Below are 23,684 nucleotides of genomic sequence, written 5' to 3'. Positions count from 1 at the left end.
AAACCTTTCTTTAACACACAATCAAAAAAACATGATTAGATGTTCAATATTGACCTCTGAACTCTTACCCATGTCTTTGGATCTGAAAGGTGTATGAGGAGAAGCAGCGTCACTGTGAAAGAGAGATGGAGGAGCTGAGACAGAGCTGCGCCACGAAGATGAAGCAAGCCTCGCAGAAGGCCCAGAGGGCACAGCAGGTGCTACAGTTACAGGTACGCTACGTTTCTAAAAACCTTTTAAAACATTTACCGAGACAGAGATGTTCAAATTGTTACATTGCAAGTCTCTTGCTTCAGATGTGAGTCTGCAGATTCTTTCTTTGAGGGTGCATGTCTTTTTGTAGATCGACTTGTTATTCAGTTTTAAAATATGTATCTTTGTGCCGTCAGGTATTTCAACTACAGCAAGAGAAAAAGAAGCTGCAGGAGGACTTCTCCTCTCTGCTGCAGGACAGAGAGACGCTGGAACGGAGGTGTGCCTCCATCCAGAGGGAGCAGACCCAGCTCGGGCCACGTCTGGAAGAGACCAAGTGGGAGGTGAGTGGAGGGGTCAGGTCAGGGTGATTAAAGCCATTCAAGGTGCCCTGTGAACTGCCTTTGTTCCAATCTGGCAGGCGGTCTCTTTGACATACTAATGAAAGCATAAAACAGCCCTAAAAGTAAGGTTAAAGAGTCATTGTTGATCCATGGCTTCTAAGCAATTTGTTATGTATTTTCAGCGATCTCAGCTCTGTCTCTAACTTGCCTTCTCTTGACCCTTCAGGTGTGTCAGAAGTCCGGAGAGATCTCCCTCCTGAAGCAGCAGCTGAAGGAGATCCAGTCTGAGCTCAGCCAGAAGGCCGGAGACATCGTGATGCTGAAGGCTCAGCTGAGAGAAGCCCGTTCTGAACTGCAGGCCAGCCAGGCTCGGTCCCGCGAGGCCGGGATGGCCCTGAGGACGAGATCTCTGGAGCTAGAAGTCTGTGAGAATGAACTCCAGAGGCGCAAGAGCGAAGCTGAGCTGCTGCGGGAGAAAGCAGGCCGATTGGAAGAGGAGTCAGCTCGCCTCCGGGACACTCTTTCCCTTCACAGCGGACACTCTCTTCCTGCAAATCTAAGCATGAAGGGGCATTGCATGAGCCTCTCCCTCCAGCAGGGAAGAGGAGTGACAGGGAGGGGGGGTCCCAGTCCGTCTTTGTACCGGGATGCAGAGGACACTCATGTAGTCTGGGGAGGGGAGAGTGATGAGGCGAAGGCACAGAGGCAGAACGCAGAAGCAGTGCTGGGATTCAAACAACAGGTACAAGATACTAATACTCAAATGAATGGCTAAACTGCGACTATTATGACGTCCTCCACCATCTTATTACTGCAGTTTCTTACCTTCTTTTATTGAATTTCTCCCAGGTGGAGAGGCTAAAGGCTGAACTCATGTACGAGAGGAGGACTAACGAGGAGCAGCTGTCACGGTTTGAGGACGAGAGGAGGGTGTGGCAGGAGGAGAAGGAAAAGGTAAAAACGAGGATCTTCTCCTAATTTCTTGGGGATTTACTTTCTGTCATTTTCGTGCAGTCACATGCCAAAATAGCTTATTCTGATCCAGCGTACTGTTTGACTTACTTACTGTCCTTCCCTCCGCCCAGGTAATCCGTTACCAGAAACAGCTGCAGCAGAACTACATCCAGATGTACCGTAGGAACCGGGATCTGGAGCGAGTGATGAGGGAGCTGAGTCTGGAGCTGGAGAACAGGGACATGGAGGACTATGAGGTGCACAGCGGCAGCAACGACATCCACTTTGAGGAAATCACCGCCACAGAGATCTAAAAACACACTTATAGTAATATGTGCACAGGACCATGGAAACACAACTCACACACAAATCAGAGGAGGTAAAACAAACATTGAACTCCAGGCCAAATACTGCACTATCTTCAAAATGGCTTCACCTGGACCGCTGACCACTCGTCCCTGTCAAAAGGGACATTTCCCAAAGGTGCATTCTGTTTCTACCAACAGAGAAGTACTCCAATAAATCCTTATAAAGTGTCCCCTCCGGCGCTTTTAACAGGTTTACTCCACTACAAAGCCAGCACAAAGACTTATTGCCCCTCTGTGGGAGCAAAAGCAGTGAAGACAGCGTTCCTTCTTCAGACCACATTCAAATCAGGGTATTAAAAATCGTCGGGCACTTGAAGCAAAAAATGTCATACAGGCACAGCAGTCAAAGTGCAGTCGCGCCTTTCTCTGTAGCACATACAGCTAAACACGCGGCCACCAGCATGCATGTTATGATGCATCATGACACTCCTATCAACACCCCCGCTGCAAGATAGTAATGATGATTACATTGATTACCCTTCCACATAACAACAACAGCTGAACTGGTCCTCCACGAGGCTCAGCCGTGCAATTCATCTTTACAATGAATACAAGAAGATTCCTATTTTTGTTCTTGTGCTCTAATTCCTCAGCAGGTTGGTATTTTATAAACGAATGTATGTGACTGTTATGAATCCAGAGTAATGCAGTATAAATGGTCATCATCAAAGAATCTGCTCACCAAGGGAAACTTGGTGTTATTTTAATGTTGTGTCCTGAACTGTTGTTTTTGTTGAGCAAGACATCAGACTTCAACAAACAAGTTGGGACATTCATATAAGGACATCCTAATTTCCCAAAGCACCAAGGACACAGGAAACAAACGCTCAAAGGACGCTGCTTATGTTTCTAGACCACCAACAGCGATGCTGTTGCAAGAGTGCAAGCTCTGACATAAACATTTACATTTTACAATGATGTAGCATTAGGAGGTGTAGCATTGGAGATATTCTACTGATTCTCCTCCTCCTTTCTATTTCTGCCTTTGTCTCTATGTGCGCGCTCTCTCTCTCTATCTCTGCTTATTACTCTATTTTTGTAACAGCTGGCAGTTGGTATCAGGAAACAAAACTTGGAGCATATTCTTCTTTGGTCGTGACGTCATTGAGAAATGTAAGGCATGCTTATTCAGAGTTTCCGTTTATTCTCCCTCGTTCCCATTAGTGCTCTTTATTTAGCTTTTGGCAGCCCAAAGCCAAATAACACTTCCTAGTCTCCCTTAGACTATAACGTCACTGACTGCTATATAGGTAGCAAGACTGGCATGTCTGCATGTCGTTGTTTGTTGTATCAGATTTCAGAGGAAGCCGGTTCAGGTAGCGGTGAGATGTGAGTTTGCAGATGCAGTAGTTCCAGAGCTGACTGTGCTCAAGGCAGGTCGGCTTTAAAGGCCCTAAATATAAACCGTATGTTCACATTTCAAGCTGGTTTCTCACAGTTTATGCGGGCTGTGGGGAACACTGCTCATGGCGGGTCTCTACTGAAAAAAAGAAGAGGGCTGAGAACTTTTATTTTACAAAGAGTATATCAAGGAATAATCATTAAATGGAAATCTATATAATGGAGATGTTGTATATTTTTTTATATATAGCACCTGAAGATATTTTGTTGTAGTACTGATTTAAGTGTGGGTTTAATAAACAAAACAACAACAACAAGACTTCTATATATATATATATATATATAAATATCTATCACATACAAAGACTTCAAATGATGGATCAGTTATAAGTGGAGGCGGCAACATAGGAGTGCACCTAATACTGTAATGCATGAGAATATGTTTACATTATATAATCTGTGTGACATTAGCATACACTCTAAAGACCAAACGTTGCATCTGATAGAAACAGTTGGGAGCTTATTAAAGGTTCAGTTTTGACTTGTTGTCCCTCCATTTTGATTGATCTTTCATTTGATCCTCAGTACCAAGCAGTGTTGGGTTTCGTGCACGTCAGTAGTTTAAAAAAGCATGATGGGTCATTTTTAAATGACTTGTTCATTAGGTTAGGGCCGCAGCAGATGCAAACCAGGATATTGTTAATTTTCATATACCTGGAAATCATATCATACACCTTTCAGAAAGTGTGATTGTCAGACTATATTTTGCATGACCCCATGAATGTTTAGATGATTAGTTCTGTATGCATCAACATAAAGCCATGGGAAGTGACCATGAATGGAACAAGTTGGGTTTGTCCAACCCATATTCAATTTGTCAACCAGACCTAGACTGTTACGCACTCACCATAAAGGCAGCAAAGATACAGATTAACAACCACCCTGACAAGTACTGTGTGCACCGTAGACTTCAATTCTTTCCTCACATCTCAGTTTCTCTTCATCGTTGCATAACCATTTTTCCCTTGTACATATGTAAAACACTAAATAGTATAACAGAGTGACATTGTCTTTTATTTAGACAAAATATCTATTTCAAATGTAGCCACTGTGACTAGACCAAAGCAACGTAACACATTTTCTTTTTTTGTGGCATTTTTCTCATCCTTTTGTGTGCATTTTTTTTAACGTTTACTTACATTGTGTCTTCAGTAATTCACAAAGTATCTAGTTGTCCATGTATATTTTTGTGTACATTTCTTGTACAAATGACTGGTTTTTAATTAAAGAACAAGTTGTCACACATACAAGTTACTGTTGAACTTTTTTTACCTGAAACATGAAATTAAAGCAGTATTTTGAATGAGCTTTTATTGTTTATGTTAACTCAATAGATATGTTCAATGTCATCTTTGAATTGAATTGCATGTCTGAATCAAAACGTTTTAACTTTCGCTTTTTTAGCACATTTGTATGTATTTCTCCCCATTAGCCATCTGCATAAGTAAGGCACTACGCACACTGTATTCCAGTTACCTTGCTGCCCATATCACCTCTACCCGACTTTAATTTAAACCATACCACTGGCCTTCATGTCCTGCATTTCTCATTGACATGTTTTTCCAACTCCTCCACATGTCTGCATAAGCTCAGTCCACAGCGGGGTGTAATTAAGCCTCTAAAGTGGCGGATTGCTCCAGAGCACAAGCACTTTTGCCAGAAAAACGGCACAAAAATACTGAGCAGCAATTCGTAATAATCCCCCCTGACATCCACTAAACCCAAACTATCAGTTTTGACATAATACAGGGTTTTAATCTGTGTATAAATCTATAAATCTCAAAATCTCATAACGCAGGCTGGGGTAATCTCTCTCTGGCAGGCCTGTGGGACGGAGATGCTCCAGCTGAAAAACACAGACCACTATCAGACTTAGAGGTCACGGCAGGGCTGCCAGGAGTCAAACAATGCCGCAATGTCAACCAAGGAGGAGTTCATGAATTCAATTATCACAAAACTGTATTACTTAGTGTTTGTCTAGTTGATGTGCAATGTATGTATTAAGTCAAATGTTTGCTAAAAACACTAAGAATGTTAAAAAACGTACATTACATTTGCAGTGCACTTAATTATATTGTAGCAAACTGGATCTTATCGGTGTCCTGATAAATAAACTACTGTAGCAGTGGTAAAAACCTTCTCTCTAATGTCCACCTTTTATTTGACATATTTACTGTCATAACTCTGCCTTTCAGGACACGTGCTTCTGTGCATCCGTTCCCCTCCACAGTGACCGGAGATCGAGCTGTCCCATATGTCTTCTTATGGAGTGAATCCTGGATTCATTCACTAGCGCAGGAGTTGCAGGTCTTGTGTCCTCATGCCTGAACATCAGTTTGACTGTAAGGCACACAGAGGTTAGTCCGCAGGTCTCCTGGGGCTGCTGGGGACCTTTGGGACCTTGACCATAAAAACCATCGGGTCTTTGGCCTTGTTACTGAACGCTCTGCGAATAACGTCCACCGCGTGCTGATGAGTCACCCCCTGAAGACTCTCGCCGTCCACGGACAACAGCTCATATCCTGCCTGCAAATGCAAACACAAGGTCAAATGTTTAACATGCAATACTGTCAACAAAGGGTAAGAATTATTATTATTTAAATTGCATGATGACATAAAGTATATCTTTGTATTTTATCCTTTCCCCTTGTTTCTCTTTTTCCTTGGCGATCTGTCCCTCGTGGACAGTTTCCATAAATCTGCAGTGATTGAGTCCCTTAGCGGGAACCTGATTTATTTTTGAGAGAATTGGGGCCCTCCTGTTAGTTTAATATATTCACACTGAAGGCCGTCACTAGTGCACATATAAAGTTTCCCCTTCAGCACAAGGTTGTTGAAAAAAAAGAACATGCACTTACACAACCACACACACAAACACACACACATTTGTGACAGTTGTCTCAATGCTTCCTGCAGGATGCGAGAAGAGAGTGATATCACTTTGGAGGCCTGAGGCGAGGAACTTCCCCCGATGTCATCTGGGTTTGACGAGGATGCACCTGCCTCGTGTGCTCAACCTCAGTGAAGGTTAGAAACACAGAACACAGAAACACGCAAGGCCAATGGCCATTGTTGTATTTTCACCCATCACGTCTTTCTTCCCTTTCCCTTTTCCTTTCCAGTGATTAGACACAAAGAGGCTTGTTTTTCTTTCATTCTGCACCTGCCCGTTAGATCTATTATGGGTCATACACATTTGTTTAGGAGGAGGCTGGACATGTGTTTGTTCAGACAGGTTTCTTCACAACTCATCAGACAGCCGTGTAGAGCCTTCCGTGAGGACAGCATCAAAAGATTTAGATGCATTTAACCAAAGAGGAGATTGAAAGTGCTTTTTCCCATTTTTGAAAAGTAATTTATTTGAATTAAATAGATCGCAACCTAATCTTCCCTATCCTCTTTACGGCCATGTATGGAGCCCATTTATGAGGTTTCCTCTTAGCCAATGGACGTCACGGTCCAAAAATAACACGGCCTGTAAAAACTACTACAGTTGCTTGGAGAGATCAGTGAATCATTCATAATGTGGTTTTCCAGGCCATTTTAAATAAATTCAACTTGATTATTCAGTTTAGGAGAGGTGAAGTTCTGGCTAAAATCTCTATAGATGAGTAAACATATCCCTAAACTAGAGATTGTGTGTGAAACATATCCCTAAACTAACAGTTGTGGGACATCTCATTGTAAATGCTGAAATTACAAGTAAATCTACCGAAATCCATCTTCTCTCACTTAGCTCAAATGGTATCAAGCCAGACCGTTGCTAAGATATGTGTCCCTAAACACTTGCTAAATGCGACTAAAATACTGTTTTTGTTTACCATTCAGCCTGACACATGTTGTGTGTTAACCGCACACTCTTACAGTACACAGTTCAATAAAGGCACGTGAGACAATCATGTCCAGATCTCCAGCTGACAAAAGCAGCTGGCACTGTCAAACAAACAGGAAGTGATGTGTGCACATAACCACACATTTAGACACTCTTACACACTCACTCATTCTTCAATGATTGTATGTTATCATGCAGGTCTAAGGAGAAAGGATGCATGTTACGCCCCTCGTCTCTCTGGAGAGAAGGGGGATTTTGAACTGAGCCAGCGAGCTGATTGGTGAGCTGACATGCCTTATTGTGAGGTGTGAGCTGGAGACAAGAGAAACCAGTAGCAACAACGTCTCTGGTTATGATGGCAGCAATATGTGGGTCATTCATTAGCAACTTTGATCCCCACTGAAATATATCCACAGCTATTGAGAAATAACACAAGATTTAGTAAAGCTATTTGTGGTTCCCAGAAGATGAATCCACTTATTATCCACTTTCTCTAGTGTCACCAGCAGGTCGCGCTTATCCTTCACTTATTCCCTTTAATAACTAAACTATAATTAGTCATGATATCTACTTTACTTTCTGTTCGTCTTGTCAGAGATTAAGTGCACAGCATGTGTCTGTGTATTAGGTGAGTGCAGTCAGGGACAGTACAAAGGAAGTGATTTGAATATGAAAGGATGGACAGATACTGGATCCCCCTTATGTTTCTCAATCTAATCAGGCATTAGACCTGAGTAGTGATAGCATCTTAATGCAAGTGTGGTTTGGCGCTAGTCAAGAATTAGCCTGTGGTTAGCTGTAGTGAATGAGTGTGTGTATCAGGTGTGTTTAACTAGCCAAGATCACGGGCGACTGTTAAGTTACTGTGCAGGCAATATATTACCAATACATTAGCAGACCAGCACCTGTGTACCTCATTAATAATGGAGGGCGTGGGATACTTGAGACGGCTCTCCTTTATCTTCTTCTCCACTCCTCATTGCACACCCTAAACCTCTCCCTCTTAGACATCCTTACTTATGGGAACAACAACAATAACTCATAACCACAGGACAGAGGTGTGGCCGGTACTTACACAGCACTGCAACCAGGACGGACATCTAATAATGTACTACAAAACGAGGGTAGTATGAACAGAGTACATTTTCAATACTTACGGTGTAAAGATGTCCTTTTTCTCTGGGCTTGAGTCATAAACATATTCTGATTTTGTGAACACCATTCGATTGACACCCATGTATGTGACATGTTGAGGTGTTGTTTCCTGTCTTCCTGTCTCTGCCATTACTGCTCACCTTAAGAGACTCATTTGTAGACGCAGCTCCTCCTGGGAATATTTTCTCAATCTTTATCATGGGCTGCACTCTTGACTCCATCCCTCCAGAGATACTAATGCCTGTAAACACACAGCAAAATAATATATTAAAAGACTGAGGGATTGCATAAAAGTGCAATTGGTAGTCTAATAGTGTATACAGCAAGTACACGAGTAAGTGATACCCTGACCTCTACTGGTGATGTAATAGATATGTGAGGATGAAAACATCAAAATGTACTATTCAAACAAGTCATTTGGCAGTTTGTATTCTATTCTCTGCTGCCGCCCCTAAACTGTGGAACGACCTGCGCTTGTTAATCAGACAGGCTCCCACACTGTCTGTCTTAAAACCCACCTCTTCTCCTTAGCATTCGCAAACAAGTAGATTGTTGCTTTTATTTGCTTTCAGTGGTCTATTGTTTTTATTATATGGCTGTTTTTTATTTTTAATTATTACGTTTATTCTGGTTTGTTTTGTGTTTGTATCTTTTATTTTAAATGTATTTATTTTATGTTTTGTGAGCTTATCTCTCTGTACAGCACTTTGGTCTGAAGGTTTTAAAGTGCTATACAAATAAAGTTGGATTGGATTGGATTGGATATTGAACAACTAGTTCATAGAATAAGAATGACACTTAAAACAATCAAATAAACTCAAATAAGTGTGAAATACATGTATTTCTGTATAACTCACCCAGTGACTGCTTGGCCTTGGTGATGGTCAAAGTGTTGATGGCATACTCTTCAGGTGCTCTCCTTTTCACACCGTGACCGTTATGTGAATGTCCATTGAGCTGCTGACTGCTCTCTCTGCCTGTAGATGGACTCTTGTCTCTCTGGGGCTCGAACACCTCAGACAGAGGGGTTCTCCCTTTCCGCTGAGAAGGAACGCGAACGCTGACCTCTGTGAAGCCCTCCTGCCTGCGCTGTCTGCCCTCCATGCTGTCAGGACTCACCTCCCTCCTTGCCCTCCCATGGCTGTTCCTCACAGGTGACCTCCCTCGATCAAGGTCTCCTCGGTCAGACGCTGACAACAAGGAGACGTCATCATACCGCGAGGCCCCGTTTTCTCTTCTGTTGGGAGAGCGATGGGGTTGGCGCCCACGCTGGGTGCTGTGAGGGGATTCTGTGAGGAGTAAGCTGTGGGTGGGCGAGGGACTCAGGGAGCGGGTGCGCCCGGTGGAGGAGGTGTAGCTGTCCACAGGTACATCCAGCAGAGGGGTGAAGGCACGGGATGGAGGCAGATGGCCTGACTGCTGGCCAGAAAAACGCAACCTCTCGAAATCCTCAATCAACTGACGCGCCGGTTGGGTGTCCTGGACCGGCTGGAGGTGGAACCCACCCCTGTAGTCTGGGCGACGTAAAAACAGTAAATTGAACTTTAACCATGCAGTGGTAGACGTTACATCAGAGAACATCTGAACAACTTCTGAACATAAACACAGTGATGTGTCGAAACAGCCAGTCAGCACTAGGTAAAAGATGAGTCCACTGATTGAGCATTTCACTCACAATAGGCCGTTTGAAATGATCAAAATTGATGCAGCATAACCAAAGATATTACCATACTTCTTAATGCTTTTCAAAATCTAGGGTTCTCATTCTAGGATTGCCATTGTATTGCAATAGTAATCGCGCATTGTAGAATACAATTGTACTTCCTGAACTGGGCATTTTAATATAAAAAGTAAACAACATTGTAACCTATAACCTACACACTTGTAATACTGATACCACAAAAAGGTTAACACAAGCTTCTTCATGCAAGATCCTAAAGTGTGTCCATCAAGTGTTAAACAGAGGGTGATGAGTTAACACTAACACGCCTGTCTGAAGGGCAACATATGGATTGGATTTTATGTGTTTTGACATAGAACTATTGGAATAAATAATACATCATAATAAGCCTTTCTAAGAGATAACAGCAGCATAAAACAACAACACTATAGCATTTTACAGTAACATAGGAATAAAATGTTGGAGAAAAAAGTAATATAATATAATATTTTGGTGAGGCAGAGCACCAAACTGAAATGATAGTGTTGACCCTGTGACCCCTATCCTGTGATTTGAGAAAGTGAGAAGGCTGCAGTCAGTCTAAGATAAGACGGTATTGATTGTGTCTCAATGACTCCTGAATGAGATGAAGGATAAAAGCATCTCTGTATTGTTAGAGTGTCACGGTGGCTCGTCTCATCCCCTTTCTGTTGGCCACAGAGATGTAACACAAGCCCCTGCTTCAGCACAGGCACAGGAAACCTGAGATATTTAGTGTGTGTTTGTGTGTAAGTGTGTTTTATGTGAGGCCGGGAGGTGTGTGTGGAATGCCAGGGATGGGATATGGTCTGTGCCTGCAGGCGTTTCAGTTTGACACAGCAGATAGGAGATGAGGCAGGAGAGAAAGGAGGTGTGGAAGGAAGAGTAAGAGTGGGAGGTGAGGCTTAAGCCCCTCGTGTATCTTGTGTTGCTTTGGGATTAGAGAAAGGACACAACCGGACAGAGAGGGAGTCAGAAGAGAGATTTTGTAAGAGAAAGGGTAAGAGGCGGAAAGAAATGTAGCATATGATGTACCTGGGACAGGCGTGATGAGGTGACGGCGAGGGGTTCCACTGCGAGGGGAGCGCAGAGCTGGAGAACGAACTAAGAAAAGGAAAAAAATTAAAACTATAACGCTCCATAAATTACTTTGTTATGTGTAATTTTTTGGAGCTGTTTCTAACTTTTCGTGTTGAGTTGTATCAATAAGAATAATCAGAAAAGTGATGTTCAGTGCATTCCTCTGCTTACCAGAGCGACTCTTCAGAATATCATACGCCTCCAGCTCAAAGGGCATGACCATGCTGTCAAACCGACCCAGCTCTGATGTAGGAATCAGCATCCTGCAGAGGAGGTGGACAGCATCATGTAGACCTACTCACTTCAACACATACTGTGCATTTTCTTTATGAATCTCACCTTATTTCTCTGAGAAGCAGCAGTTTCTCTGGCCTGTCCAAGATTGCCAAAAGAGGACGCACCAAATCCTCAGTCACATTCTCGGATACAAACTGAGGGGAAAGGTTAGATTGGTACACAAATTAGAAGAGAAAATAAGAATAAGAGAAAGAAACTATTGTGGTTGTGAATAAAGACAATTTTCTATCAGGCTATCTTATGATTATTAAAGGGGCACCTACCAATTTTACACATCAAGTTAAGTTATCCTGTCACAAGATAAACTACTTGTGAAAATGGTCATTATTTTGGAGGTATGATCCCATATATTATATTTCCAATACAGGTTATTAAACTGATGTGCTGCACAAAGTCTAATGAGAGGACGGTTATCATGGTGCATTATGGGAAATGTAACAACTATACTTGGGACCAAGGGTCAGGGGATCTCTGGCTCTGCTGCATACACCGTTAGTATTCTTCACATAGGTGCAATACTAAATTGCTGAAGCAGCACTTGAGGTGCTTTTAGACTCTACTGTATTACCTCGTGGGTCATAATGTGCTCTGTGTAAACTTGATATCGTCTGCAGTGGTGGTAAAGGACAGACAAACTAGCTCATCTCTACAATTGTCCGATGAGTGTGAGATGGGACAAAAGGGACAAGGGGATCAACTGACTCCTGACATTTGATCCTAATCATAAATGACAGGCCAAATCCGTCTTTGGTCAAAGCTGCTGCCAGACACAGCTACCGCTAAAGGACACTCAGCGACACTGGGAACAATAATACACACTTAAGCCTCAAGGTAGCCAGCCGGTTTCCATTCAAAAACACACACAGGAGAGTGAGTGTGGTGTTGGAGAGGGTCATTTCAGATCAGGAACTCACCCGCCTGCAGTGTCTCATCACAGCAGCCACCTCATCCTGACTGAGCAGTCTCTTGGCCATGTCCTCCACATGCTTCAGGGTCTCTGGTCGGGGCAGGGGGCTGTTGTCTTTAACCCCAGCACGGGATTCCCTCGGAGAGGTCAAGAGCTGGAAGGAACGACCCCGCTCCTTATCTGAGAAAATAAAGTAATAAAGACTGAAATAAACCACATACATACAAAAACATGTGCAGGCGGCATGAGATGTTTTCACAAAATTTCACCTTACAAGTACGATATACAGTATTTTACGTGAGTGTGTTAATTGCTACCCAGTGTTACCTCGGATGGCCATAACTGATGTGAACTTATGAACTCACAGATAAGAACAACTACACTGTAAAATATTACCATGATTTCACAATATTTAGCTGTAATATTTTACAATAAATTACTGTTTTACCACTTTTCAGTCTTTACCTGTAATGTTCACAATATAACACTGTAATTTAGAATTTCACAGTGAAATCAATACAGGCACAGTTAATTACTGTGAATGTACAGGATCAATGATTACCAGGATTTCACAACATGTTACTGTATTATTTCACAGTAAAATACTGTATTCAGACCATCCTCTGTGATAACACAACAAATTAAGTGATTTTCTTGCTTTTATCGCTCTTGCTTGGCTTTAAATACAAATGTCTTTCTTTGGTGCAGGTTTTACTTAAATTGAAAGGGGCACCGCTGCATGTGCCTTAAAATAAATGAGGCAACATATAGATCTATGTAAAATTGAAATTGTTGTCTTGGCTTATTGTTTTCAGGTGCATCCTGGGCATTAATCCTGAGACGGGCTAGAAAGCCAAAAAGAGGCATGGCAATTTAAACCTCCATGTCTGCACATTCTTCAGAAAAATTGTTGACTTTGAGTGGATGTCTGTGTAGACATGTGTTAAGTGCTCCCCTCCTTGTTTTCTGTCTCCCTGGCTCCGCCTCTGCCCAGGTGCACCTGGTCTGCCCCTGGCTCCGCCTCTGCCCAGGTGCACCTGGTCTGCCCCTGGCTCCGCCTCTGCCCAGGTGTTCCAAATTCCACTCAGCCGTGTGTATATATAAAGAGAAGCTGGAGGAGAAGGATGTCTCACCTATCCTAATGCCGGAGACACTGTCCTTAGAATACCTCTTTGCCATATTTTTGCAGATGTGTTTATGTTTAGCCTGGAGGACCTGGTAGTCCAGTTTTTGTGGCTTTATTTTGTTTCCCATAGGGTTTATATTTGATTTTTGGTTAGGCGGGGGAGTTCTGGGTCCTACGGCCCGTGGTGTGGCTGGCTCGGGTTCCCTCCTTCTGTTTGTTCCTTTTGGCCAGTCCTCCAGACCTCTTTTTGTTTCCCATTTCGCTTGTGTGAGCAAACGGCTGATTATCAATAAATGCTCGTTACCAAGTACCGGTTATTGTGTGTATTCTTTCATGTTGCGGGTCTCAGCACAAGCCACTACCGCGGATTAGAGGTTGGGGCCGTAACAACATTTCCAAAACACTGTAAAATGTACTTTGCACTTCAATGGAGTAATAAAAAGTTAAAATGGGCATTTTCTTTGTTGATTGAGCTGATTGAATTATGGTACAATCCCAGTCAAATTTACAATATATTATCGTATTATTTAGATTTGTATATTTACAGTAAATTACTGGCTACTCCTGCAGTACTTTCACAGTACACATTGTAAATTCACAGTAAATGACTGGCTACTCCTGCAGTACTTTCACAGTACACATTGTAAATTCACAGTAAATGACTGGCTACTCCTGCAGTACTTTCACAGTACACATTGTAAATTCACAGTAAATTACTGGCTACTCCTGCAGTACTTTCACAATAGAAATGTAAAAGTACAGGCCCTTGTTGTAATTAATGTACAACAAAATGATGTAATTCCCCAGTAACATACTGTAATATCACAGTAATTGAAGCTGTGAAGTTACAGTATACAGTTGTACCTTTACAACAATGCATTGTAATATCATGGATGTGAAATTACAATACATTGCTGTGAAGACATTCACAGTAAATTGCTGTGAACCTTACTGTGAAAGTCATGCAACAAGTTGCCAGGTAATTATTGTGAATTCACGGTGGATATTTTTACAGTGTATGTAATGCACTGGAATCCCCAAATGCCATAAATGTAATATGAAACAGGACACTGTAGTTTGTTGCACATATCTCTGATTTGTTCAGCGATTTAAATATAGTAACTGAAGTGGAACAAAATGGCAATTCAGGCAAAACCTTAGGCTATAGTTTACTGTTTGGGGTGCATAATTTGAGCCTGGGGAGAAAAGAGATGTCCTGTGACCGTGCACCCACCTTTGTCTGCTTGGTGGGACGGTGACTTGGAGCGGCTCTTCCCTTTACGGTCTTTCTTAAAGAAGAGGTTGACAAAGGTTTTGGATCGCTGCAGGCTGGTTTTACCCTCTCTCGTGCTCTTTTCCTTCTGCTGTTTCTTTTTCTTTTGTTTTTCCTCTATGGATGGAAAAAAAGAAGACAAAATAGCAGTCAAGTCCCTCTGAATAAGCACATTTAAATATATTTCCGAAACCAAATGCTGCGAAACATAACTCATTTGAACACCTGCTAAATTAAGATATCGACAACAAGTAATTGAACTAAACATCTTGATTAAATCACAGAAAGTGTTCCTTAAGTGGTATTGGATAATAGAAAGGTACCACATTTAACCTCTGTGTGTTGAAAACATAATTCATTAGGCTTTGTATTACTCCATGGTAAGCTGATAGCCAGTAACAGTTGGTGATACACACTCTCCATTATGAGTACAGACTGTTCATTTCTCTTCCTGTCAGCTCCTCTGTTCACTGCAGTAAATCTGCCACGTGGAAAGTAACACAGTAATACTGATGAATTGCAGCTACACCACCCTGAACACAGCCCTATCTATTGAAGGCACACAGCGAAGTGCTCCAGCTTACATAACAAATGTCTAATCAGCCGTGAGCTTCACCCCGTGCTCCCGCTATGTCCTGGAGGTATGAATGAGCTGGATACATTGAAAAGGAATGAATAATAACTCAACAGCCAAGCCAAGGCTCAGATGAGATATTCCTCCAGCTTGTTCCTATTCATTCCTCACAGAGGCACAACAAGTGAGAGCAAAGGCTGGTGATTAATCATGAGCCTGCGTTGAACTTTGGGCTCTCGGACACATTTTGTATGGAGCTTAAATCAACCATGTGGAGTCTGGTTGTTGTTGTTGTTTACTTCCTGGAGTGATACGAAGAAGTTGGGTCATTAAAGTGACAGATGACCTGCTGGAAGATTGCTAGAGGATTTGAGAGTGGATCCCATTACAAAGCGAATGCAGGTACTGTCACAAAAATCTGCTGAAAAACTGGATTGTAGCTGCCATTCTCACCGTGAAGGGACTCTGGAGAGGATTATGTCTCCACTGAGATGGATGAAACTGCCACCGCAATCAACAACCAAAATACAGTAGAGTACACCCTGATACTAAACGTGCCAACATAACAACAATACTGATATAAATTGTTTGAAATAGGCTTATATAGGGGTGGGCGATATTGAAAAATATATAATCAAGATATTTTTCATGCAGTATCACGATAGACGATATATATCACGATATTTTTTCATGTCGGTTATTATGGTTATTTTTCAAGTTACTTAACAGTACAAGCACCTACAAGGTAACAGAAACTAAAACAAAAAGGAGTAACAGACCAAAATAGCATTTCAAGCTGGTTTTATTTCTGAAATGAATCCCTGAATAAACAATTCAACATTTTGATATGGCTTCAAGGCACAGTTTCTCAGTATAAAAATGAACTTTCTGAGGTAGCACTAGCAGTGAACATCAATGAACATGAAAAGGAGGGTAAAACATAACTAAGTAAAACATAAAACATCAATGAGGAAAAGTCAGTGCCAAACAATTAAAATGTAAACTTTTGACTTGAAGTGCAATAAAAGACTTTAGCATAACGGAAGGGAAAAGTTTATTTTTTTTATAGTTTTTTTTTCCATTTTTTTATTTATTTTTAATCACGATAGATACGATATCTCTGAAAAAGCATATCGTGGAGACCTAATATCGTCACGACGATATATATCGTCATATCGCCCACCCCTAGGCTTATATCACCTGGGATATCGACCCAGCCAACTTATCAGTCTTAAACTGACAATCTTTTAATTAAAGCTGTAGAAGGCAGTTTTGGAGAACCCATCAAGAGTCAGCTAGATTTATGAAGTGATTGAACAAACTAATTTCCAGCCTGGAAGAACATTTGTACGAATGTACGAATTATTCCAACAAAAAAAGCTTTTAAAATAACCTAACCCTTTCTTTAATATAACATGTAAGTCTATAAAAGGGACAAAACAATCCTTAGGATCCCAGTGAGCCTGAAGGTCTCACCTGATGCAGTGATGTGGCTCTGGGAACGTCTGATTGGTTTACGCGGTCTGCTCAGGGCCATCAGCGCCGCCGTCTTAGGTGATTCTTTCACTTCTTCCTGTTTCCCAGATGACAGCGTCCTCGTACGTCTCCGCCCTCCTTCTCCAGCTCCTCCCATCTCCTTCGGCCCTTCACCTATCCCTCGAATCACTGTGTCCTTCAGAAGCACCGTGGCCCCTACAGTCCTGCTGGTTTCCGTGGTGACTGGCAGTTCAGGGAACGACCCATTAGTTAAGGGGTGGTCCTGGTAGTTTGGAGGATGGGGGTCGGTCTGCATGGCGGTGTCAGCAGTTCTCTCTGCGCTGCTTGGACGTCGGGAGCGGTCCTCTGTGGAGATGGCGATGTCTACCATGTCTGGGCCAAAAACTTGAGGGAAAAGGACCTGGGAGAGACCACTTAGGGAGCTGAGAGGGGTGCTGGAGGACCACGAGGAGGCAGAAGAGTTTGAGTCTGATCCTTGGGAGGATGGAGCATGGCCCCCATTGGCCTCTGTAGAAAACAACCCATAATTAGAATGAAGTATGGGGATTGGTGTTTTTTTATCATTTTGCAAGTGGAATAACCAATGAAACTGTCCAATGATTACATGAGCATAGCACACAGACATACAGCTGTGAGGTTAAAAGATAAATAAGATTTGCACAGGAAGCTTCATTTCCTTATTCTACACTGTCTGCTTTGTTTGGGATAAAGTCTGCCTGGCTTTGAGTGAGCCAGATGTCAGGCCCTGCTCTGTTCCAGACATTTAAGTTTGCTGAATTAATCCCTGCCTACTTTCATAAGTACTCTGATAAAACTAAAGAACAAGGCATTTGAGTCCTGTGAAGAAATGGAATGACAGGGATTTAGTGTAAGCAGGCTACATGTGTCCCCTGTTCCACTCTCGTTTATAAGATTTTCAAGTAAAATCCTGCACATTTTTTTTCTAGAAAATGTATTTGAATGCAAGTTACTCTTTTCATGCTACTACTTAAGTCATCATCTCTGTTCAAAACTCATCTTAAACATTATCTCTGATGTATTAGTCAACATACGTTGGTCGAGCCAGCCGTATTCTGCCACCATCTCCTTGTAAGCAGGATATCTCCCGGCTTCCTGAAGTGCAAAAACATAATAGAATGAGTCTCAGTGAAAACATAGTGGGCAATGAAGTCATAAAAGCCGTAGAAAAGAAAGAAGCAAACTTAGTCAGAGTAAGACCTAGAAGTTGCACTTACTTAAATATCTTTGGTTGGCACATATATAACATAGCCTCTATTATCTGATTTAATATGTATTACTTCATATGCTGTATATCATATTTGTAACATCAATGTTATTAGCCTGTTAGTTGTTGTGTTTCCTGTGTATCCGTGTGTGTCCTTATACCTCTCCCTAAAAAGTTATAATGACATTTTAGTTGTAAAGGGCTAATCCACAAAAGGGAAAATAGTTACGATGACGGAGTGTCATAGTTAACAATGGTTTCAAGGAAAGAGCCATTTTCTATATGAATTAGTACCCGATAGCCAAGAGTCTATTTTAAGGGATTGTCTCACCAACACGGTTTAAGGTCAAAGAAATAACACAATGTTCCACAAAAACCATAAATGCCTCAGTGTGACAGAGATTGTTAACTACAATGAACCGTGGCCGTATGTGTGATACACCATTGGGTTTAATAGGGGACACAAGGACGATATAATATTCTGTTCTGTTGATCGTAACCTGATCCCTGACTGCCTTTGAATAATGAACGTCCTCCCTGTCTGTTTTTCACACGCGGAACCTGAGATCAGAGGAGTAAAATGAGCACGTAGCCGTGTCAGTGAGCTAAGAGAGCGCTCAAACACACTGCACCACACACATGTGCCCGTTCAATACACACAGACACACAACTCCTTTATCTAAGAATGTCACAGATTAAGTGACGCACACTTGCACACATGCATGCGTACACAGACACATAAAGAACTAAAGGGCTGTGAGCCAGCTGTTGTCCTCTGAGAAGAGCTGGTGTTGTTTAACATGCTGTAACATTTATTATTGTCACAGCACCTAATCAATTGTGATGTTTAAACCTGAGCAGATGATTAATATTGTCATACAACATATTTTTAGACGTTTCAAAGGAACAGGCTGTGAACACACCATTGATATATTATCATGTTCTCAAGTTGAAATTAACATATTTGTTGTCTATCTACACAACCAGCTGACATGGAACAATATCAGAATTCATTTGATGAATGTACACCAAGTATTAACTCTACTTTTAGCTCTGTTTTGTTCTCCTCCTACTCCTATTTCACTTCTCTGCTAAATGCCCCATTGTAATCACTTGTTGTTGCTGTTAGTGCTGATGAGGAAGTGTACAGTGGTTTTGATAGAGCTCTTTTTGAGAAAGTGAAGTGCAGGGTAAACTAATACAATAAGCTTAAAGAGGCTCAAACGTGCCATACAGTAGAGGTGATATGCTGCAGAGTTGCTTAATATAAAACCATTGATAAATGCAGCATTTAAATGTGACCGTAAGTGTATCTATGAAATGGTCTCTCACCCTGATGGTCAACATGACATGGGTGTGGCTCTTCAGGACCTCGACTGCGTTGCTATGGGTGATGTCATCAAAACCGATCCCGTTTGCTGCAAGGATTTGATCGCCCATTTTTATGCCATGTTGTTCTGCAAGCCCACCCGGGTCCAACCTGAAGAGCAACACACACAAACAGATAAAGATGTATGTCAAATCTGAACAGTAGGTAAGACGTGGGAACTTAAAGGTGGGGTAGTTAAGTTTGAGAAACCGGCTCGAGATACACTTTTTGTTATATTCCATGGCATGCTGTTAACATCTCGATAGCAATGAATATCTTAAGTGCTTTGACAAAAAATCCATAAAAAAATGTCATCTGTGGAAGCCGTGGCGCTGTAAAACACACGACCAATCATTTTAGCCGACCCGGCTAAAGTAACTGGATGGCCTACCTGCCTGTCAGCTTTCCGTCTGAGCACAAACTTATCTCGTGCCCTCATTGGTCATGTGCGCATGCGTGTGTGTTGGAGGAGGGGCTGTGTATTTTCAAATTCTAGCGCACTCGAGCTGGTTTCTCCAAAATTACCTACCCCACCTTTAAAGTAAAAGCCGAAGCTGGCTGTGGTCCTGGATCATAGGTCCTGGATGGATATCCTCGTGGATTCATCTTCCTATTATACACACATGCATTTCCAAACATTTGGACTACCTATGTTGCAAATGTATTATCTTTTCAATTTACACACGGCATCTATTGCACGTCTGTCCGTCCTGGGAGAGGGATCCCTCCTCTGTTGCTCTCCCTGAGGTTTCTCCCATTTTTCCCTTTAAACTGGGTTTTCTTTGGAAGTTTTTCCTTGTACGATGTGAGGGTCTAAGGACAGAGGGTGTCGTATTGTCATACTGATATTCTGTACACACTGTGAAGACCACTGAGACAAATGTAACATTTGTGATATTGGGCTATATAAATAAACATTGATTGATTGATTGATTGAAGCTAACTGCCTGTATAACTCTTTAATCTAATGTTCTACTATTCTATAAAAAAAATGTGATGTAAGTATGTTTGTGTCTTAATCAAGCTTATCATAGCAGTTTGATGGGCTCCAACTGGTGTATGTTATGCTTTGATTTAATGAAAAATATGTTGTCAGTCGTGCTCCTTTTTGCTCTAGAAAACATTTGGAGGGGTTACAGCTACTCCTCAATAATTGTGTTTGTCTGATGCCGATAGACTCTTCAGGTGCAAAACAAGAATGTGTTTTAAACCACACATGGTTCATACTTAGAAACATAAATTCCCAGTCCAAACTCTTTGCCTCCTCTGATGTTGAAGCCCAGACAGTAGTCATCTGATGTGGTGAAGAGATGCACGATCCTGCGGAGAGCGCTGTCTGAACTCGTCTCTGACGGTGTGCGACCGCTCTCCTCCACCACCATCCGCCGGTGAATCAGATCCACCCTGCACACACACATGTAAGAGATGACAAATATTCATGCATGAAAAAATTCAAATACACCATTGTTTCTTTCTCTCCTGCACTCAGGCCCGTCAGTATCGGTTAATGAAATAGCCATAAAGGTCACAGGGGTAATCCATCCAGCGCTGCCACATGAAACCAAGATACAGTATATCCCAAAAGAAAGATAACCAGTGTGAGCTGCAGTCAAGTGACAAGACTTCACAAAACACGGTGGTGGTTACAACAAGGTAGTCTGTACTTTACGTAACAGAGCAAAGCAAAGTCATAATATTTACCTATACTGTTTATTGAAGTTTGAAATGTGATGTACATATGTCATTGTAGATTAGATGTGAGATATCATTCATGGCAGCCTCCTTCCCATTGACACAACCTGCACTGAACAGACTCACCATGTGGTCTTCTCCTTGGAGTAGCGGATGCCGGGGATCTTGCCCACTCGTCTCACCACCATCCGCAGCCTGTTGTTGCCCGTCAGGACCTTCACAGCGCTGCTCATGGTGATGCTCTCCAGGCTGACCCCGTTCACCTCCACCAGCTTATCGCCCACCATCAGCCCAGCCTGCTCTGCAGACACAGGTGGCCCTCAGCACGATGCACCACAGTAAATGTCACAAGGAAACAGAAGACCACATGCATAGAGGGAAGCACTGTACACTTAAAAATAAGCTTGCAGTCAGCATGACACACACAGACACTCACACACACACACAGACACACACACACACACACACACACACACACACACACACACACACACACACACACACACACACACACACACACACACACACACACACACACACACACACACACACACACACACACACACACACACACACACACACACACACACACACACACACACACTTTCTACTAACCTGCACTGCTGTCATCCTCCACCTTGCTGACAAATATGCCGAGACCATGTTCAGACCCCCCACGGACACTGAACCCCAACCGCCCATCTGGACTCTTATCTACTGTCACTGTGTGAATGTCTTCACTGTCCTCGCCTCCTGCAACACCAAAGAAAAAGAAAGTCAGGTTTAATATTTCAAAACTATTTTCAATGACATCAATATTTGGTGAATACAAATTTGACCACCTTAAAGCCAAATCCTCAAAATAGAATTAATAATTGATTGTTCCTCCAAATAGTGTGACTTTTTTCAACCATGATTCACTGAGGTATATTCATGTGTGTCTACTAGGGCTGCAACTGACAGTTATTTTCATTATCAGTTAATTTGTCATTTATTTTACCAATTAAGTAATTCATTGTTTTGTCAATAACATATTTGTTAAATAATTTCCCAAATTTGGATCAATAAAAGTAAATCTTAACTTATCCTATTAACATTTCAGAAAATAATAAAGAAATGTCATCTCGTCATTTCATTTCAAGTTTTCATATTCAAAACTAAAGTCTGTATATTTTTGCATATTTAAGTAATCGAATATGGTTCAACCAAACAATGAATCAAGTAAACATTCTTTATTGTTGATACACTTGCTTTCTCTGACACATGTGGCGGAACACATTTCTAAACTTCAATGACTGACTGAACGACAATTGTGTGCCCCTCAAGCCAGTGGCCTTTTTTTTGTGTCACCATGGTAACAATTCGTTTTGTTGCCTAAACTAAAAGAGATATCTGGCACATAGCACACTGTGAACTCACCATCAACAGGTGAGTTGATGAGAATGACCCGGCCCATCGGGGAGGAGGACCTGCGTCTGTGGCGGTGGTGTTTCTTCTGCATGTAGCGCGGTGTGCTGTGGGAACCCCCGGTCTGGCCACCATGGTTGTAATGGGGGTGCCCTCCTCCATTTGTCATCTCCCTCCAGCCAGAGGGGTGAGGGGAGCGAGCCATGCTATGTGTCTGGCAATCCTTCCCTTAGTCATCCAGACAGGAGGATATCTGGAGCCTGCTGTCAGGATGGAAGAGGTGCAGCCTGGGATGAGGGTATGGATAAGGGGGACAAGTGTGGTGGGGAACTGGAGTTTTCTTGCACTTGCTGGTCCAAAGTGGAAGACAAAATACTTGAGGTGGTCCAAACTAGAGCAGGCAACTTACAAGGCTCCAGGCAACATCTCTGTTCTTTATTAAAAAAACACTTTCTGACCAAACACAAGGCCTAATAAAATAATCCAAGGTCCAAAAGAGAAAATGCAACATGAAAAAACTGAAAGCTGAGCTCTACACAGCTGAAGAAAACCAATGGCGAATTAGTTCCTTGATCCATGATTGAACTGTTGACTTTACTTTGTAGGTTAAAGAAGTTGTTATATTCCACTTGTTTCCTTTGCAGCATCTGAATCTCTCTCCATAGAGCTCACGGTGCCTGTGTCCCGGGCTTCAGCTGCTGCCGGCCCGTCTGCAGAGAAGTCAGCGGTGCATGGTGATTCCCCTCGAGTCATGTTTAATTGAATGGATATCTGTTGTGAGGACAATATACTCTGAAGAGTAATGTGGGCTCAGAAGAACCTCATGGGATAAACTTATTTTGGTTAAGTAATTACCTTTAACCTGGGACCTTGAATAGAATAACATTTAATACAAATAAAATAAAAACGTTTCAAACAGAGTCTCTCATTTAACTTAACTTGTTTATCGATCAGCACCATGGACAGCGTCTAAAAGACACTGAAATTACACTTTGACAAGTCATTATAATCTATTCCTAACAAACTAAACTTTTGAACTACTTGTTGTTTTTGCGAAGTTTCGGTAAACTTTAATCAAACTGTTAATACCTCAAAACTTGTAACGCTACAAAGCTGTAACATCGTGACATATATTTAACAGAAAGTGAATTTGTATGAGAGAGTTACCTGCTGTGTGTCCATGTTGGTCCATTGGTCCGCCTTGCTGACGCATTATTATCGGACACCTCCGGAAGATTAGTGCCACCCCAGTAGTTCTCCAGGTGACAATTGTTGTCCTACAAGGTTAAACC

The 23,684-nt window shown here is 42.1% G+C and overlaps 2 protein-coding genes across 4 annotated transcripts in view; one reads left to right on the top strand and one right to left on the bottom strand.

The window, feature by feature from the left end:
• lzts2a (leucine zipper, putative tumor suppressor 2a) overlaps nt 1-4,247 on the top strand; it is a 35,253-nt gene extending 31,006 nt beyond the window's left edge. For both annotated transcript variants that reach the window (XM_034100418.2, XM_034100417.2), the window contains 5 exons: nt 90-212; nt 390-536; nt 763-1,278; nt 1,386-1,490; nt 1,622-4,247. In XM_034100418.2, the coding sequence (XP_033956309.1) occupies nt 90-212; nt 390-536; nt 763-1,278; nt 1,386-1,490; nt 1,622-1,804 (1,074 nt within the window). In that variant the 3' untranslated portion in view covers nt 1,805-4,247. The remainder of the gene's footprint in view (nt 1-89; nt 213-389; nt 537-762; nt 1,279-1,385; nt 1,491-1,621) is intronic.
• A 402-nt stretch (nt 4,248-4,649) lies between these two features.
• Nucleotides 4,650-22,597, bottom strand: pdzd7a (PDZ domain containing 7a). 2 transcript variants are annotated; one of them, XM_034100419.1, is made up of 15 exons: nt 22,405-22,597; nt 21,601-21,738; nt 21,112-21,286; nt 20,521-20,697; nt 19,257-19,404; nt 17,752-17,812; nt 16,679-17,206; nt 14,590-14,745; nt 12,237-12,409; nt 11,365-11,456; nt 11,197-11,288; nt 10,981-11,049; nt 9,104-9,760; nt 8,387-8,487; nt 4,650-5,785 (listed from the first exon to the last, which is right to left on the bottom strand). In XM_034100419.1, exons 1-15 carry the CDS (start codon nt 22,595-22,597, stop codon nt 5,618-5,620), a joined length of 2,928 nt encoding a protein of 975 aa, XP_033956310.1. In that variant the 3' UTR covers nt 4,650-5,617. The 2 variants fall into 2 exon arrangements, with proteins under 2 accessions (XP_033956310.1, XP_071061865.1); XM_071205764.1 differs by having other exon boundaries at nt 21,112-21,281; nt 22,405-22,446.
• Between the last annotated feature and the right edge of the window lie 1,087 nt (nt 22,598-23,684).

The sequence above is a fragment of the Pseudochaenichthys georgianus genome, chromosome 15, assembly GCF_902827115.2.
Source record: "Pseudochaenichthys georgianus chromosome 15, fPseGeo1.2, whole genome shotgun sequence".
Classification (NCBI taxonomy): Eukaryota; Metazoa; Chordata; class Actinopteri; order Perciformes; family Channichthyidae; genus Pseudochaenichthys; species Pseudochaenichthys georgianus.
This window is presented reverse-complemented; position numbering and strand designations above follow the sequence as displayed.